Source organism: Eschrichtius robustus, chromosome 12 (genome assembly GCF_028021215.1).
Source record: "Eschrichtius robustus isolate mEscRob2 chromosome 12, mEscRob2.pri, whole genome shotgun sequence".
Taxonomy (NCBI): Eukaryota; Metazoa; Chordata; class Mammalia; order Artiodactyla; family Eschrichtiidae; genus Eschrichtius; species Eschrichtius robustus.
Window position 1 is genome coordinate 68,877,700 of NC_090835.1, and position 18,211 is coordinate 68,895,910.

The 18,211-nt window shown below is 40.7% G+C and overlaps 1 protein-coding gene across 3 annotated transcripts in view; it reads left to right on the forward strand.

Annotated features, from left to right (window-relative positions):
- BLTP3A (bridge-like lipid transfer protein family member 3A) overlaps positions 1-18,211 on the forward strand; it is a 59,161-nt gene that overhangs the window by 23,084 nt on the left and 17,866 nt on the right. For 2 of the 3 annotated variants that reach the window (XM_068557915.1, XM_068557917.1), the window contains exons 2-10: positions 92-254; positions 356-394; positions 1,112-1,203; positions 8,601-8,790; positions 9,104-9,244; positions 9,675-9,845; positions 10,536-10,728; positions 17,374-17,460; positions 17,976-18,146. In XM_068557915.1, coding sequence (XP_068414016.1) covers positions 92-254; positions 356-394; positions 1,112-1,203; positions 8,601-8,790; positions 9,104-9,244; positions 9,675-9,845; positions 10,536-10,728; positions 17,374-17,460; positions 17,976-18,146 — 1,247 coding nt within the window. The remainder of the gene's footprint in view (positions 1-91; positions 255-355; positions 395-1,111; positions 1,204-8,600; positions 8,791-9,103; positions 9,245-9,674; positions 9,846-10,535; positions 10,729-17,373; positions 17,461-17,975; positions 18,147-18,211) is intronic. The other variant, XM_068557916.1, reaches the window with a different exon arrangement.

An 18,211-nucleotide genomic window follows, 5' to 3' on the forward strand; every position in this document is an offset into this window, starting at 1 on the left:
TCTTTTCTCTAAATTGAGAAGTGTTATTCGCTATAATGCCCATTTGCAGATTTCTGTGGAAATAATAGCTTCTTATCATCACTCTTTTCAGGTTCACTAAGAATCTTTCCCCGGACAAAATCAATTTGAGCACCCTGAAAGGGGAGGGTCAGCTGACCAACCTGGAGCTGGATGAAGAGGTTCTACAGAATGTGCTGGAGCTTCCCACCTGGTTAGCCATCACTCGGGTCTACTGCAACAGGGCCTCAATCCGGGTGAGAATGGGGGTCAGAGTGCTGCTGCTCTCTTTGGCCAGCAGACCTGCCTTCTTGAGGGGTGACTCCCATAGCCCTGAGTCTTTGCTTTCCTCTTTCAGATCCAGTGGACAAAGTTGAAGACACACCCAATTTGCTTGGTAATGGCCTTTCTTGATTGCAAGTAATCAAATGGGGATGGCCGGGGTAAGGTTTTAGAAGATCTGAGAGAAGATGGGGAGGAGCCCTGATGGGCTGTCCCTTTTGGGAGTGTGGGTTCTTCTGTCTGGCTTGTGAGCTTCTCTGTGAGACAGAGTGACTATTGTCTGGGCTTTTTCTGGAACTGCTGTGCAACATAGCAGTTAGCGCTGAGACACAAGACCCTGGAGTCCTGATTTTGTTTTGTTTTGTTTTGATTTTCGTTTTTCTTTTAAAACAAGTTTTGCTGCCCAGGTTCTACCTTTACATTTCCTTTGGATTCCTGACAGAGGAAAAATTAGAAGTTTAGTTCATGTTGACTGTTGGGTGATTATCAGCTGAAAGCCCTCCAGGAACTGATTGATACATATCTTTACCCCAAAGACTGGAATCCCCAGGAATAGTAATATCTCAGTAACTTGGATTTATGTTTTCTTTTTCTGCTATGAGCTAATCCCATGCTTGTCATGGAGTTCTGCTGCTAATGGAAATGGAAGGGGGAAGATGAGGGCTCTCTTTGTATTTCAGTTTGTTCATTCATTCATTTGACAGACATTTATTATCTGCCTACTGTGGGCACAGCCCTCGACTAGGTATTGGAGCACAGAGATGGATAAGACACAGTCTGTGCTGTGTGGGATTTTGTGCAGATGCTTAGCTCTCTGTGGCTTTTATTTCAGTGTCTGGATAAGGTAGAGGTGGAGATGAAGACATGTGAGGAGCCTCGGCCCCCCAATGGACAGTCTCCTATTGCCCTCGCTTCAGGACAGAGGTTAGTTGCTTTGGGTCCTGTTATTTCCAACATATTAACTGATCCGGATCACCTTTTAATTAAAAAATAAAAACTTTATTATGGAAAATTTCAAACATGCACTAAAATAGAGAGAATAGTGTACTGAACCCCCATGCACCCAAGATCTAACTTTCACGATTATCAACATTTTACCATTCTTTTTCTACTTTTCTTCTGCCACTTTGTGTGCATGTGTGTGTGTTCGCACACTCTGTAGTTCTTATTTATTTATTTATTTATTTTTGGCTGTGTTGGGTCTTCGTTGCTGCACGCGGGCTTTCTCTAGTTGCCGCGAGCGGGGGCTACTCTTCGTTGCGGTGCACGGGCTTCTTATTGTGGTGGCTTCTCTTGTTGCAGAGCATGGGCTCTAGGTGCGAAGGCTTCAGTAGGTGTGGCACGCGGGCTCTGGAGCGCAGGCTCAGTAGTTGTGGCACACGGGCTTAGTTGCTCTGTGAGATCTTCCCGGACCAGGCTTGAACCTGTGTTCCCTGCATTGGCAGAAGGATTCTCAACCACTGCGCCACCAAGGAAGCCCCACTCTGTAGTTCTTGAAAGCAAATCCCAGGTGCCATATGATTCCACCTGTAAATACTTCTGTATTGTGTGTCTTTAACAGACAAGGATTGAGCAGAAAGAAAAAACCCCACAGTACTATTATCACAATTAATAGAATTAATAGGGATTCCTTAATATCATCTAATACTTATTGCATATTCAATTGTCCTGAATTGTCTCTGAAATATTTTTTTACAATTCAGTGTGGCTCCACAGAACTCCACACCTTATATTTGGGGATATGCTTTTTAAAGCTCTTTAACTCTGAACAGTCCCCCACCCCCACACTTTTTTTTTTTTTTAAAGAATTTCTTTTTTTTAATAGTAATCTTTTATTTATTTATTTATTATATTTATTTTTGGCTGTGTTGGGTCTTCGTTTCTGTGCAAGGGCTTCCTCTAGTTGCGGCAAGCGGGGACCACTCTTCATCGCGGTGCGCGGGCCTCTTCACTATCGCGGCCTCTCTTGTTGCGGAGCACAGGCTCCAGACGCGCAGGCTCAGTAGTTGTGGCTCACGGGCCTAGTTGCTCCATGGCATGTGGGATCTTCCCAGACCAGGGCTCGAACCTGTGTCCCCTGCATTAGCAGGCAGATTCTCAACGACTGCGCCACCAGGGAAGCCCCCACACTTTTTTATATATCATTTGTTCTTTGTAGAAACTGGAGTATTTCTTCTAAAGAATTTCCCACATTTTATATTTTGGCTGATTGTGTCCTCGAGGTGTCATTTAAAATGTTTCTTGTTTAATCTGGTAGTTAGATTTAAAGGCTGGATTTGATTCATTTGTTTGTTTGTTTTCTTGGTAAAAATACTTCATGAATGGTACCGTGTATTTCCTACTGTAACGTAACGGGAGGCACATAATATTCCTTTGGTTAGGATTAATCAGTGGATTCAGATGATGTTGGCCTGACTTGTCCGTTATGATAAGTTCCTCATCTACCTCTTACCTCATGGTTTAAGGACCACTGATGATAGTTGTCTATAGATCTATTATATCATTGTAGGATAGAAAATAGAGATTTTATAATTCTTTTTTCCTATTGCATTTATTAGTTGTGATTTTCTATAAAGAACTTTCTTTCACCAACTATTTGAAATACAGTTTGTATAGGAATGTCAGGATAAATGCTGGATTCTTTTTTTTTTTTTTTTTTTTAGCTATGTCGGCTCTTAGTTGTGGCACATGGGGTGTTTGTTGAGGTGTGCAGGATCTTTCATTGCGGTGCGGGCTCTGCGTTGCAGCACATGGGCTTCTCTCTAGTTGTGGTGTGCAGGTTTGTTCTCTCTAGTTGTGGCGCGTGTGGGCTCTGTAGTTTGCAGTGTGCAGGCTCAGTGGTTGTGGCATGCGGGCTTAGTTGCCCCACGGCATGTGGGATCTTAGTTCCCCGACCAGGGATCGAACCCGCGTCCCCTGCATTGGAAGGAGGATTCTTTACCACTGGACCACCAGGGAAGTCCCTGTATTTTTTATTCATATGCTGAATCTTGGTTCCTAACTACAATAATATAATAAATGATTTACTTTTTCAATAGTTTCAAAAAATAACAAAACCAGTATTATAACTATCGATAAGACTACTGAATGCAGTAGCTTTCTTTGTGTGTATGTGTGTTTTAACCTTATGCTATATCCCATTAGGGATGTATCATCAAAATACTGTGTTTTAAAATTACTTGAAATCATTCTTCTTATGGTTGGATACCAATTTGACATACAGAGGCATTCATTTGTTTCATTTTTTTTTTTAAGACAGTATAAGAGCAGTTTTAGGTTTAAACAGTAGTATTAAGAGCAAGATACAGAGGTTTCCCATATACCCTCTGCCCTCACACATGCATAGCCTCCCTCATTATTGACATCCCCCACTGGAGTGGTATATTTGTTACAATAGATAAACCTACATTGACACATCAGAATCACACAAAGTCCATAGTTTACATTAAGGTTCACTCTTGGTGGTACATTCTATAGGTTTGGACAAATGTATAATGACATATATTCACCATTATAGTATCATACAATGTATTTTCGCTGCCCTAAAAATCCTCTGTGCTCCACCTAGGCATCCCTCTCCCTGCCCCAACCACTGGCAACCACTGGTCCTTTCACTGTCTCCATAGTTTTTCCTTTTCCAGGATGATTCCTTCTTTTTAGATTGCCTTCTTTCACTTAGTAATATGCATTTAAGGTTCCTCCGTGTCTTTTTAGGACTCTTATATCTCATTTCCTTGTAGTGCTGAATAATATTTCATTGTCTGGATATACCACAGTTTATTTATCCATTCACCTATTAGGGCATCTTGGTTGCTTCCAAATTTTGACAATTATGAATAAAGCTGCTATAAATGTCCATGTGCAGGTTTTTGTATGGACATTAAGTTTTCAACTCCTTTGAGTAAATACAAAGGAGCTTGATTGCTGGATCTGTGGTGAGAGTATGTTCAGTTTTGGAAGAAACCACCAAACTGTCTTCCAAAGTGGCTGTACCATTTTGCATTCCTACCAGCAGTGAATGAGAGTTCCTGCTGCTCCACGTCCTTGTCAGCATTTGGTGTTGTCAGTGATCTGCATTTTGACCATTCTGATAGGTGCATAGTGGAATCTCATTGTTGTTCTAATTTGCATTTCCCTGATGACATATGATGTAGAGCTTATAAGACACATGCTTATTTGCTATCTGTATATCATTTTTTGTAAGGTGTCTATGAAGGTCTTTGGCCCATTTTTTAATTGGGTTGTTTGTTTTCTTATTGTTGAGTTTTAAGAGTTCTTTGTATATTTTGGGTAACAGTCTTTTATCAGATGTGTCTTTTGCAGATGTATTCTCCCAGTCTGTGGATGGTCTTCTCATTCTCTTGACATTGTCTTTCACAGAGCAGATTTTTAACTTTAATGAAGTCCAGTTTATCCATAATTTCTTTCATGAGTAGTGCCTTTGGTGTTGTATCTAAAATGTAATCGCTATACCCGGGGTCGTCTAGGTTTTTTCTTATGTTATCTTCTAGGAGTTTTATATCAGTTTGTTTTAAAATTTTAAATTGTTTTTAATTTATTTTTAACCTATGTAAAATTACATAGTTCCAAAGTTAAAACTATAACACAAGGTATGTTATATGTATGTATGTTTGTATTGTCCCCACTCTGTTTCTTACACAAAATGTAACATACCATAAACACTTTCCACATTGCTTTTTTCTTTTAAAAGTATATCCTGGAGAGCACTTCATAGAAGTATGTAGAGAGATGTTTCTTATTCCTTTTTGCACCTGCAGAATACTCAGTATATTTTATAGAGGCGTCATTGTTCATATAGCCAGTTCTTTGTTGATAGATATTTGAATTATTTCTAGGTTTTTTGCTGTTACAAATAGTGCAGTAATAAATGACCTTGTTTGTAAGTTACTTAGTATTTTTCCAGCATATTTTAAAAAACAGCTTTATTGAGGTAGAATTCATCCATTTAAAGTATACAATTCAATAGTTTTTAGGTATATACACCAGGTTGTGCAACCATCACCACAATAAATTTTAGAACATTTTTATCACCCAAAAAGAAACTCCATACCTCTTAGAAGTCACTCTTCATTCTCCCCTGCCTTAGCCTTAGGCAACCATAAATCTACTTTCTGTATCTATTCTGATCATTTCATACAAATGGAATCATATATTATGTGGTCTGTTGTGACTGGTGTCTTTCACTTAGCATAGCGTTTTCAAGGTTCAGCTATGTGGTAGCATGTATCAGTACTTTATTCCTTTTATGGCTGAATAATATTCTATTGTGTGGATATGCCACATTTTATTTATCCATTCATCAGTTGATGGACATTTGGTTTGTTTCCACTGTTTTTGCTAGCATATTTTGGGATAGATTCCTGGAAGTGGGGCTGCTGGGTCTAACAGCAAAAGCATGTATAATTTTGATAGACATTGCTAAATTACCCTCCGTAAGGATTTTGTAATTTCATGTTACCACCAGCAATGTTGTAAGAGTTGTTGTTTTCCAAGAGCCTTGCCAATAGACAATATTTTCAAACTTCAGGCTTTTTTTTTTTTTTTTTAATTTATTTATTTTTGGCTGTGTTGGGTCTTCGTTGCTGCACGCGGGCTTTCTCTAGTTGCGAGTGGGGGCTGCTCTTCGTTGTGGTGCGCAGGCTTCTCATTGCAGTGGCTTCTCTTGTTGCGGAGCACGGGCTATAGGCGCGCGGGCTTCAGTAGTTGTGGCACGTGCGCTCAGTAGTTGTGGCTCGTGGGTTCTAGAGCGCAGGCTCGGTAGCTGTGGCACACGGTCTTAGTTGCTCCGTGGCATGTGGGATCTTCCTGGACCAGGGCTCAAACCCATGTCCCCTGCATTGGCAGGTGGATACTTAACCACTGCACCACCAGGGAAGTCCAAACTTTAAGAGTTTTGTCTAAAGGTAACACCTGGTATTTCTGTGTAGTTTTTTGGTAAGTTATATTGAAGCGCACAAATCCTAAGTGTATAGATTAGTGATTCTTTACAAGAAGAAACAGACCATTTCCAGAATCCCAGAAGCCTCCTGCACCCTTCCTAGTCATACCCACCCTCAAGGATAACTTTATCCTGATTTTTAACTCCACACGTTAGTTTTCCCTATTTTTAAATTTATATAAATGTAATCACAAATTATGTCATCATTTGTGTCTACATACTTTAGTTCAACGTGATGTTTGTGAAAGTCATCCATGTGGTTACATGTAGTTATCATTCATTCATCCTTATTACTGTATGTTATTCCATTATATGCCGCAATTATCCATTCTGTTGTAGATGGACATTTGATTTGTTTGCAGTTTCTGGCTATTAAGCATACTGATGCTACATCGAACTGTTCTCTGTCATGACTGTGGTGGTTGATACATGACTCTATGCATTTGTCAAAACCCTGGACGTGTACACCACAAAGAATGATCTTTTCTATACGTAAATTAAAAATGTGTAAGAAAAAAGAATAGTGATGCTATGAACGTTCTTATACATACCTCTTGGTGAACATATGTACACATTTCTGATTTGTATATATCTAGCAGTAGAGTTGCAGGGTCATAGGCTGTGCATATGTTCTGCTTTAGTTCATACTGCTGGACAGTTTTCCAAAGTGCTTGTACCACTTTTCCCCCTGGCAGTGTTGCTAGCACTTAGTATTGTCTCTCTTTTTATTTTAGCCATCTAAGAGGTGTGTAGTTGTATCACATTATGATTTTAGTTTGCATTTTTTTGATGATTTGTTTATTAGAATTTCAAATATCCTCTTTCACAAAGCATTGATGTATTCTGCCCATTTATCTTTTGGGTTATTTTTGGGGTTATTTGTCTTTTTCTTATTAATTTGTAGAAGTTCTTTATACTGGAAACAAGTCCTTGGTTATATACATGTATTACAAATATCTTCTCCTACTATGTGGGTTCCCTATCACTCCTAATGTTATTTTTTTGTTGACCAGAAATGATTAATTTAATATAGTCCTATATATCTATTTTTCCCTTTATGGTTAGCACTTTTTGTGTCTTGTTTAAGGAATCTTTTCCTATCTTAAGGCATGAAGATATTCTCCTATGTTTTTTTCTAACTATTCTTTTAGTTTTATTGTTTGACTTTTCACATTTAGATCTACAATCAATCTTGAAACTTGTTTTTTTGTTTGTTTAATGTAAGATAAGGGTCAATATTATTTTTTCTCTTTGCAGATAGCCTCAAACTGACCATGCACCATTATTGAAAAGACAGTCTTTTCCCTACTACACTGTCACTTTTGTCATAAATCAAGTGACTCTTAGTGTAGTTTTTATATACGAGTGAGGTTGAACATCATTTTATGTTTAATATCTATTTGCATTTATTTTTCTGTGAACTGTCCCTACTTTGTCCCGTTTTTATTGGGCTCTTGGTCTTTTTCTTCCGAGTTTTTTGAAACTCTTTATACATCAGAGATATTAGCCCTTTGTGATATAAATTGCAAAGATTTTTTTTTCCAGTTTGTAATTCCCAGATTTTTGTATCTCTTGTAATGAGAACTGTTTCACCTACATGTCAAGAATGTCTGTGTTTTCCATGTCCAGAAGGACTTTAAGGATGGCCTTTGTTCCTCTCCCTGCTGTTTCTGCCTCTCACTATAAAGCACAGCTATGCTCTTTGGGATAGATTTGACAGGGCAGAGGTGGGACTGTTCTTGACTAGATTTCACAGTATTAGACCTCATGCTAACCTGGCTGTACTTCTTTCCTCTTTTCACTATTTTTGCAGAGTATGTTCTGTCTTTGAAGATGTTATAGAAACCTAGTGTTTCCTTTCTGTTGTTATATCTCTCCTCACAGACAATATTCAATATTTATTCAGGTAGTTTGTGGACTGTGAAAATATTTTTTTCAATTTATTCTTTCTAACCAGAGATTGTTTCCAGGTCAACTCTTTCTTTTATTCCATTCTTAAAAAAAAATCTCATCAGAAAGAGACTACATCATCATAAAAATTTTTAGAAATGTAAAAAATATAAAGCAGAAATGGGAGGAGAAAAATTTTTAAAAAGTCATCCACAGTTCTAGCATCCAAAGACAGGCGTTGTTAAGAGTCTTGTCTTACGTCTTCCAGTATAAAGAGTATGCCTACTAATTCCCTGGCGGTCCAGTGGTTAGGACTCGGCGCTTTCATTGCCAGGGCCCGGGTTCAATCCCTGATCAGGGAAGTAGAATCCCGCAAGCTGCACGGCATGGCCAAAAAAAAAAAAAAAAGAAAAAAAAAGTATGCGTCAAGTCTCATATGATCCTGAATGTTGGTCTGCCTCGTTTGTTGTAGTGAGTATGGCTTTGCCGAGAAGGTGGTAGAGGGGATGTTCATCATCGTCAGTTCCATCACCATCAAGATTCACTCCAAGGCCTTCCACGCTTCTTTTGAATTGTGGCAGCTCCAGGGCTATAGTGTGAACCCCAACTGGCAGCAGAGTGACCTCCGCCTCACCCGTATCACTGACCCCCGCCGAGGAGAGGTGACAGCCCTGGCATTCTGAGAAGGGAGAATGGGGGGTTCAAAATAGGACTCATTCTTAAAGGATGTTATTCCTGCTTTGGGGATTTCCTCAAAGTCTCCCCCATCCTTGGGAACCCAAGAATCCCTTCTGTCCAGTGTTACTGTTACACCCTTTCCTCAGTAATGGATCTCTGATCCACTGCCTTCTGTGGGTAGGATCCCAGCTGAGAATGGTGGGGGTCTCTGCCTTGCCAGTCTTTTCCCCTTGGACTTCCTGCCTCTTGATTAATTTCATCCACAGAATTAAGGGATTTTACTTTCTTTCCTTCTAGGTTTTAACATTTAAGGAAATAACTTGGCAAACACTTCGAATTGAGGCAGATGCTACAGACAATGGTGATCAGGACCCAGTCACCACTCCACTGAGGCTTATTACCAACCAAGGCAGGATCCAAATAGCCCTCAAGAGAAGAGTGAGTGTGTTCTCTGTCCTCATGAAAACTTCCATCTTTTATTCTCCCAGATAGCATGGGAGATGGTGTTTCCTCCTTTTTGAGTGTTATTGGCCCCTGGAATGACATTTGAAAGGGGAGGACCTGCAATTCAGTGTTGCACTGTATCTGCTAATGAGGAAACATTTCTACCTCCCTGTCATTTTAATTTTGAAAACCATGATTTTTACCTGTATATAGGGACACATAGGCAGTTGATTATTGCTGCTTCTTGTTAATCACAGAAAACTTTAGTAGTTTTGTAAGAAATTGACTCTCCACAGTGCTTGATACTTTCCTTTCGTGTATTGGGGATTGAAAAGCCATCTCTGAAATTGGTTGGGCAGTGGTCACTTTGAGTAGTTGGGATGGTACCAGATGTTGAATCCTGTGTTCTGTGTGACCCCTTCAGACCAAAGATTGCAATGTGATAGCCTCCAAGCTGATGTTCCTGTTGGATGACCTGCTCTGGGTGCTAACTGACTCACAGCTCAAGGCTATGATGAAATATGCAGAATCACTGAGTGAGGCCATGGAGAAGTCAGCACAGCAGAGAAAGAGCCTGGCCCCTGAACCTGTACAGGTTAGAGGTGAAACAGAGACCCTTGGTGGCAGTGGGGAGATGGTAGGCCGGACCTAATTCATACCTCCACCGTAAGTGGAGCCTAGACTTTATTAGGCTTATTTGGGGGAATTTGTCATTCACTTCTGGAGGTACATAGGCCTTGCCTGTGCCTCTGATTTATTCAGTTATTCTGTTCTTTGGGTGCCTCTAGTGTGTTAGGTATACAGTGTTAGCCACTGGAAAGCCTCTTGTTCCTGTCCTTGGAACTCTTGCTGTCTTAAAATATGGACTATAAACAAGTTATTACAATATGATGTGATAAGTGCTGTAATAGAGGTAAACACTGTGCCATGAGAGCACAAAGAAAAGGGATCCAACTACCTGGGCTGAAAGAGGGCATTTAGGGAAGACTTCCTGGAGGAGGTGTTTTAGCATCAGTCAGCTAAGTTCTAGGGGGGTGAGAGCTTAGAAGACAATTCAAATCTCAGAACAGGACTCTGACAGTTACTAGATTAATTATAATTTGGCTTCTTGGAGTTTGGGTTATTTAAGTGGGGTAGACCTACATGAGATACCAGACGAATAGTTATGAGAAGGAAGGGACACCTTGTCAAATTGTGGTTTTCTTCAGGCTGAACTAAAGCTTAAAGAAAGCCAGCAAGGAGGCTGTCTGGGTCTGGACTTCTTGTTTCTCTCTGTCACGTGTAGATCACCCCACCTGCTCCCAGCGCCCAGCAGTCCTGGGCCCAGGCATTCGGTGGCAGCCAGGGCAGCAGCAACAGCAGCAGCAGCCGCCTCAGCCAGTACTTTGAGAAATTTGATGTGAAAGAGTCCTCCTACCATCTGCTCATCTCCCGCCTGGACCTGCACATTTGTGATGATAGCCAGTCCCGAGAGCCAGGTACCCCGTGAGGCCTGAGCCTGTGCAGGGTGGTCCATCACCTCCTGGAGCTCTGGGCAAAGCTTGGGGATGGAAGGCTGTTTTCAAGACTATGTGGGGTATTTGTCTGGCTCCCCTTAATCACAGGCCTTCCTCAGGCCTCTGTGCTCCTGTGGCAGCTCTCTGTCTGCGAGTGCTCTTCAGCCTTTAGGATGCAGCAGAACTACCTGTGAGACAGTAAGACACAGGAGCTGGGCCTCTTCCCAGCCCCCACTAAATCGGAATCTTCAGGGGTAGAGCCCAAGCAGTGTATACTTTTTTTTCCCTCCCCAGAGTCTTTTGGGCAATGCTAACCACTGTTATAAGCTTTCAGGAAAGTAAATTCAACTATAGGAAACCTCAGAATTTTCAGATCTTTGAGTCATTTTAAATAGTTATTATGTATAAATGTGTTCTTCCCAAGCAGAGAGGTTATGGTGTGTTCTTGTCATGCTTTTTCATTCATTAGAGCAATTTTTTTTTTTTAACATGGTGTTCCCTAAATCACATATTAATTTAAACTGCATCAATAGAAGTGTGGGTTCCAGAGCTCTGGAAATTCTTCTCTGGCACCTTTGTGGACTCCATTTGGAACTCTGAGCCTTGTTTTTGATGCTGTTCTTCAGGACATTAACAAAGAGAAAGCATCCCAGGAAGGGTGTGCAGATTGTTTAATGCTATGGAAACCGTAGCATAGAAGGAAAGAGTTGAAAGACACAGAGATATTTCATATGAAAAAGAGTAGACACAGGATATAGGAGAGCCATCTTTAAATAAAGAGAGGGCGTTAATGCAGAGTGGAGTGGTCCTTAGGAAAGTCAAGCCCAGAGCCCTTCAGACATTGCTTTTATTTTGTGGCGCTGTAAGCAGAGCATAAACAAATAGCACCTGCTTTTTTGGCAGACATCTCTGCCCATTTGAGACTCACTAGAGCAATTGGTATTAAGTACACATACACATTTATTCAGAATGAAAAAATAATTGACTCATTTCTTTCCTTCATGAGCCTTAGGGAAATCACTTCACCCCTCTGAGTTTCTTCATTTGTGAACCTTGAGTTAAATTATATCTTACTCATTTACCTTATAGGTCGTTATCAGGCTCAAATGACATAATATACTGAATTTGGAGGACATTAATCATAGGCCAGTATTCGGTATTATTATTTCTCTGCTGCCAGTTCCTTCAATACTCTTTGTCCTCCCTCTACACCCCTCTGCCACCAGCTCTTGTTTTTAGATGCCGTCCTATGGAAGCTTGTGTTCTTGCTGCCTTTTCCTCTCTGGAGGTTATGTTTGCTTCTTAATGAGACCTAGATTCATTTTCCTTGGGGGAACCTACTACCTTTTCTTTCTGGGACACCAAGCACCAATGCCTCTCTTGCTTTGCTCTACCTTGGTCTTGAAGTGACTTCAGCCCCTCTCCACTCCCAATATGAAAGAGCTGAAAGGAGCAGTGACAGCGTAAAGATTGCTTTTGCCACCACAGCAAATAAATTGCTCACTGTTTTGTTAGCCACTAGTTTTGGAAGTTCTTTGCTAAAACAATTATTTTTTTGTTTGGTTGTTTCTTCCAAGTGTTACTATAAAGACCTTGCAGTTTTGTTTTGTTTTTTTTAAAAAAATATTTATTTATTTATTTGGTTGCACTGGGTTTTAGTTGCGGCATGCAGGATCTTCGTTGTGGCGTGCGGGATCTTTTTCAGCTGCAGCATGCGAACTCTTAGTTGTGGCATGCATGTGGGATCTAGTTCCCTGACCAGGGAACGAGCCCGGGCCCCCTGCAATGGGAGCGTGGAGTCTTAACCACTGCGCCACCAGAGAAGTCCCTGTTTTGTTTTGGTTCAATCCTTTCAGAAATCTTTATTAAAAATACATTATTGAGAGTTTCATCCTTTTGCTTGATAAGAACGTATAGCACTGTCCTCTTCATGTAACAGGGTCCTGCAATCCATACTAAGAGGTGAATGACTAGCCTTCCCTGAAGCCCCCATGTATTTATTAAGCTAAGTGAATCTACTTGGTGGATTTTAGGAAAGTTTTGGATGAGATATTTTTAGATAGAGGGATAAATCCCAGCCAACCGTACCCAGGTGTGGCATATGACTCTGTGAAGGGACAAGGAACACAAAGAGTTCTTGTGACTTTGATTCTTCTCCTTGGATTTGGGAAGAAAGGGGAAGGGAGAACTAGGTGTTACGGAAAGGGTGCTAAGATTCTCTGGAGTTGTCCTGTCCAATATGGCAGCCACTAGCCACATATGACTATTGGGCACTTGAAATATTGGCTGATCCAAATTGAGATGGGGTGCAAGTGTAACATACGCATGGGATTTCGAAGATAGAGTACAAAAAAAGAGTGTAGAATACCTTAATAATTATTTTCATATTGATTACATGTTGAAATGATATTTGGAGTATATTGGTTTAAATAATGTGTAATATTAAAATTAAATTCACTTTTAAAAAAAACTTTTTTAATGTAGCTACTAGAAAATTTTAAATTACTTATGTGGCTTATGTTACATTTCTATTGGATAGCATTGCTCTAGAACTCTCTGTCCAATATGGTAGCCAGTAGCCACATGTGGCTATTTAAATTAAAATCAAAATTAAATAAAATTAAAAATTCAGTTCCTCATTTACACCAACAACATTTCAAGTACTCATTATAATCTATGGACCATAGAAGATGTCCATCATCACAGAAAGTTCTTTTGGATAGTGCTGCTCTAGGGACTCCTTGAAGGCTACATCTGTCTGCTTTTTCATTAAGGGACACTATAGCCTTGATATTGGGACCCCTCACTAATACGCTCGTCTATCCCTTGGTATTGGAGGTGAAGTTATTGGAAACTTGGTGGGTAACTGGGGACGGCTTGGCTTGCAGTGGGGCAGCACTGTCTCTTAAAATCAAACTGGAGCAGCTCGCCCTGCAGGCTTCTGGGAGGAGGTAGGTGGTTGATGGGGAAAAGAGTGTCATCTGCCTCTTTTTAGTTATCTCCCTCAGGATAAGGGCTGTGAGCCAAAGCTGTCTTCACCTCTCTTCAGGCTAGGCTATCCTCTCCCACCATCTCACTGGAGAATTTTAGTCATTTATGTACACTATTTACCATTTATGTGTCATATATGATTATGTGTTTATAATTAAATATGTTGATAATGGGTAATTATATTTGTTTTCTATTCTAAACCTTATTTTAATATGTTCAGTCGTGTAGTTTATTGTTCTTTTAGTTCCAAATAAATCCAACAGAGGGAGCATGGCTGTGAAACCCTCTCCCTCTAGTAGCCTAGGTCATGCATGTTCAACTGGGATGATATCTCCCCACAGCAGGGAAAAATCCACTCTTTTCTTTTAAACAGATATATATTTATTGAGATATCATTCATATACCGTACAATTCACCCACTTAGAATATACAACTCAGTGTTTTAAAGTATAGTCATAGGGTTATGTGATCATTACTACAATCTAATTTTAGAACCTTTTTGTCATCCGTAAGAGAAACTCTGTACCCATTAGATGACACTCCCCATTTTGTAGCTGTAAGCAACCACTGATCTTTCTGTCTTGATGTTTGCCTATTCTGGACATTGGAAATTGGTTCTTTGGTGAGGGGTGGGGGTGAAAAAAAATCTTAGATATAACAATGCTTAACCTTATTGACAAAATTTTATTCCTTAGTATTTAATTTCTCTTACTGAGTTTTCTTGGGTATCATATGAGCAACACTGATGTTGAGTTCATGGAAGATCAGGGCTATAAACTATGGCAAATAGATGGCTGTGATTAGAGGACTTTCTATCGATTGCTTGATCTCAAAGTCAGATGGTGGAGGTGGCCTGTACATAGCTAGCAGCTGTCATTGGCTGCCTCATCAGTGTTGTTTATATTTAATCCTTAGTACTTTTGTGATTTGAACTTTGAGAATTAAATAAAAATAGTTTATATTTTATTATTTAATTATACAAATTGTTCAACAAATCAATAATTTAGTTAAATGTTGAAAAGGAAAAATATTGACACTATCTGAATATCTAGCACCTAGTTAAGCTAAAGTTATTTTCTCATGTTAAGCAAAAGTTAAAAGCTAACAAAATAATAATTTTAAGAAATTAATTTAAAAACTTTATTTTATTCAAAAATAATTTTGAATAATTAAAAATTTGATTATATCACTATTATGTATTAATATAAATTGCTAAATTGCATATGTGATTCTATACATTATAATTTTTATAAGAAATAAATTACATTAAAAGTTACTCAGCAGGGCTTCCTTGGTGGCACAGTGGTTAAGAATCTGCCTGCCAATGCAGGGGACACGGGTTCGAGCCCTGGTCCGGGAAGATCCCACATGCCGCGGAGCAACTAAACCTGTGTAACACAACTACTGAGCCTGCGCTCTAGAGCCTGTGAGCCACAACTACTGAACCCCGCATGCCAGAACTACTGAAGCCCATGCGCCTAGAGCCCGTGCTCTGCACCAAGAGAAGCCACCGCAATAAGCCCGCGCACCGCATTGAAGAGTAGCCCCCACTCGCCGCAACTAAAGAAAGCCCACGCACAGCAACAAAGACCCAATGCAGCCAAAAATAAATAAGTAAATTTATATATATATAGAAGTTACTCAGCAGATATAGTTATAAACTTAAGTTAAATATTAATAGCTTTAAATTTTTTTAACTTTTCACATTTTATCTTTTAACCTTTTTAAAAAAAATTTTGGGGGCTTCCCTGGTGCTGCAGTGGTTGAGAATCTGCCTGCCAATGCAGGGGACACGGGTTCGAGCCCTGGTCTGGGAAGATGCCACATGCCGCAGAGCAACTAGGCCCATGAGCCACAACTGCTGAGCCTGCGCGTCTGGAGCTTGTGCTCCGCAACAAGAGAGGCCGCGACAGTGAGAGGCCCGCGCACCGCGATGAAGAGTGGCCCCCGCTTGCCGCAGCTGGAGAAAGCCCTCGCACAGAAACGAAGACCCAACACAGCCATAAAAATAAATAGAAAAATAAATAAATTTAAAATATGCTTGTTTCTTTTAAAAAAATTTTTGGCTGCATTGGGTCTTCGTTGCTGTGCGCTGGTCTTTCTCTAGTTGCAGCGAGCGGGGGGCTACTCTTCATTGCGGTGCTTGGGCTTCTCATTGCAGTGGCTTCTCTTGTTGTGGAGCATGGGCTCTAGGCGTGCGAGCTTCAATAGTTGCAACACGCGGGCTCAGTAGTTGTGGCACGTGGGCCCTAGAGTGCACAGGCTTCAGTAGTTGTGGTGCGTGGGCTCAGTAGTTGTGATGCCTGGGCTCTAGGGTATGCGGGCTTCAGTAGTTGTGGTGTGTTGGCTCTAGAGCGCAGGCTCAGTAGTTGTGGCGCACGGGCTTAGTTGCCACATGGCATGTGGGATCTTCCCAGACCAGGGCTTGAACCCGTGTCCCCTGCATTGGCAGGCAGATTCTTAATCACTGTGCCACCAGGGAAGTGCCTTAACTTTTAACTTAAAAGAATTATTTAGTCTTTCTTAACCTGGCATTGAATGAAAGGAATAAGCTTTATTCTTATTCTTTTTATGTATAAAGCACAGGTAGACATATAGTACATAAGATATACAGTATATCTGTGGTATTAAATTTCATGGAGAAGGGACAATTAGGAAAAAAATAGCTAAACAGGCTCCTATGAGGTGGTAATTATGACAAAAACGTTGAGCAACAGGAACACAGGTGTAGGTGTATCTCCTAGTAGGATGGTGATTAGTCCAGAACCTTGGCATGGTGATATCTAGAGTGGATGGAAATGACCCTCCTGGTTGTAGGTGTACCAGCTTACAGCTAGAAGGTCCCATGGTATTTCCCTTCACCTGGAAATAGGATGGAAGGGATAGGAGGGAAGTGCAGAACAGGGTAGCTTAGATAACACACATATGCAGAAGAAATAGTCCTTGTTCTTACAGTTCTTAGAGTGTAGTTGGAGAGATAAGACAGAAACATGGAAAGTTCATTCATTTAGTAAGAATTAAATGTAAATTCAAGGTAAACAATAGAATATTTGACTTATTGCAAAAAAATTCAATTTATCTACACTATTCTGTATGTTTATAATGTCCTTGTTAGTGCAGTGTTTTTAGTGTTCCATGGTACTTCGTATGTACAGTGTGTAATGACAGTCTTACATCACAGCTTTAGCTAAGAAATGAAAGGAAGTAACATGGGTCCTGTTTTTTGGGGAGTTTGGCTTATGCCTCTCCAGGTGTTGTGCTGAGGGACAGCAATACTACTATTGCCAGGTTTGGGGGAAACAATCAGTCAGGGTTGTCAAGTGTGCCTGTGGGAGACCTAGGATTGGAATTCCAGAATCCTGAGTTTTGCAGTTTCTTTTGTCTTTCTGGAATTCTGACAGCCATTTACAGAGACAGTGGAATATGCTTTTTTAAAAAAATCTTTTAGAGCATGTCCATTGCAATTCAAAAGAGGAGGGCCTCAGCCTTGCAAATCACCTGACATCATGGCCTTTCGGCTGCACTTATGTATCAGCCAGGCTTTGGAGCTGACCCTTAGGAGGACTTTTAAGTGCTTCAAGTGGTGTTTAAGCCTGTGTTTCTTCTGCTGCTGTTCACCTTTATTTTTCTTTGTAGGTGTCTCCGCAAACAGACTCATGGGTGGTGCAATGCAGCTTACCTTTCGCAAGATGGCATTTGACTATTACCCCTTCCACTGGGCAGGTAGGAGAATTCTGAATGGGTGCAGTTTTAGCGTGGCCTAAGTATTGAGGCCATATGCCTGGGTTCATCCCTGACTGCCCAGCAGAAGGGTGCCAGGGATTGCAGCACATGCTCAGAGAGGTGTTGGCAATAGTCCTTTTCAAGAGAACATCTTCTGGAAACTTGCAGGGTCCACTGTTGATGAGAAGCAGTAGGAGGGCAGGCAGTGTCTGAGATGTTGCTTTTGATTCTGTGCTCTACCCCTTACTTCCACTAGTTTTAGAGCCTCTCCAGTGGTCCATGGTCAAAGATGGCCAAAGTCAGCAGCTGGCCTTTAGGGAACCCTAGGGAAAAATCACATATAGAATCCAGAAGAACTTGAGTGCTCTCACTAGATAATTTTTACTTATCCCAGAGAATTTTGGATTGGCGGTGAGGGATCAGATTCTGAATTATGGAAAACTATACCAATGGAAAAGAAAAATGTAACATTGGATCATGATCTTAGACTAAAATCTTTTTGCTTTATCGCACAGGCGATAGCTGCAAACATTGGGTACGTCACTGTGAGGCCATGGAGACCCGAGGCCAGTGGGCCCAGAAGCTGGTGATGGAATTTCAGAGTAAAATGGAGAAGTGGCACGAGGAGACAGGTCTGAAACAACCCTGGCACCTGGGGGTAGGCTCTCCCTTCCGGAGGAAAGCAGGTGGGTTATGAGGAGCTGGAGGACTCCTGTTGCTTTGCCTCTTGACATTTACCTTTGAGTATCCA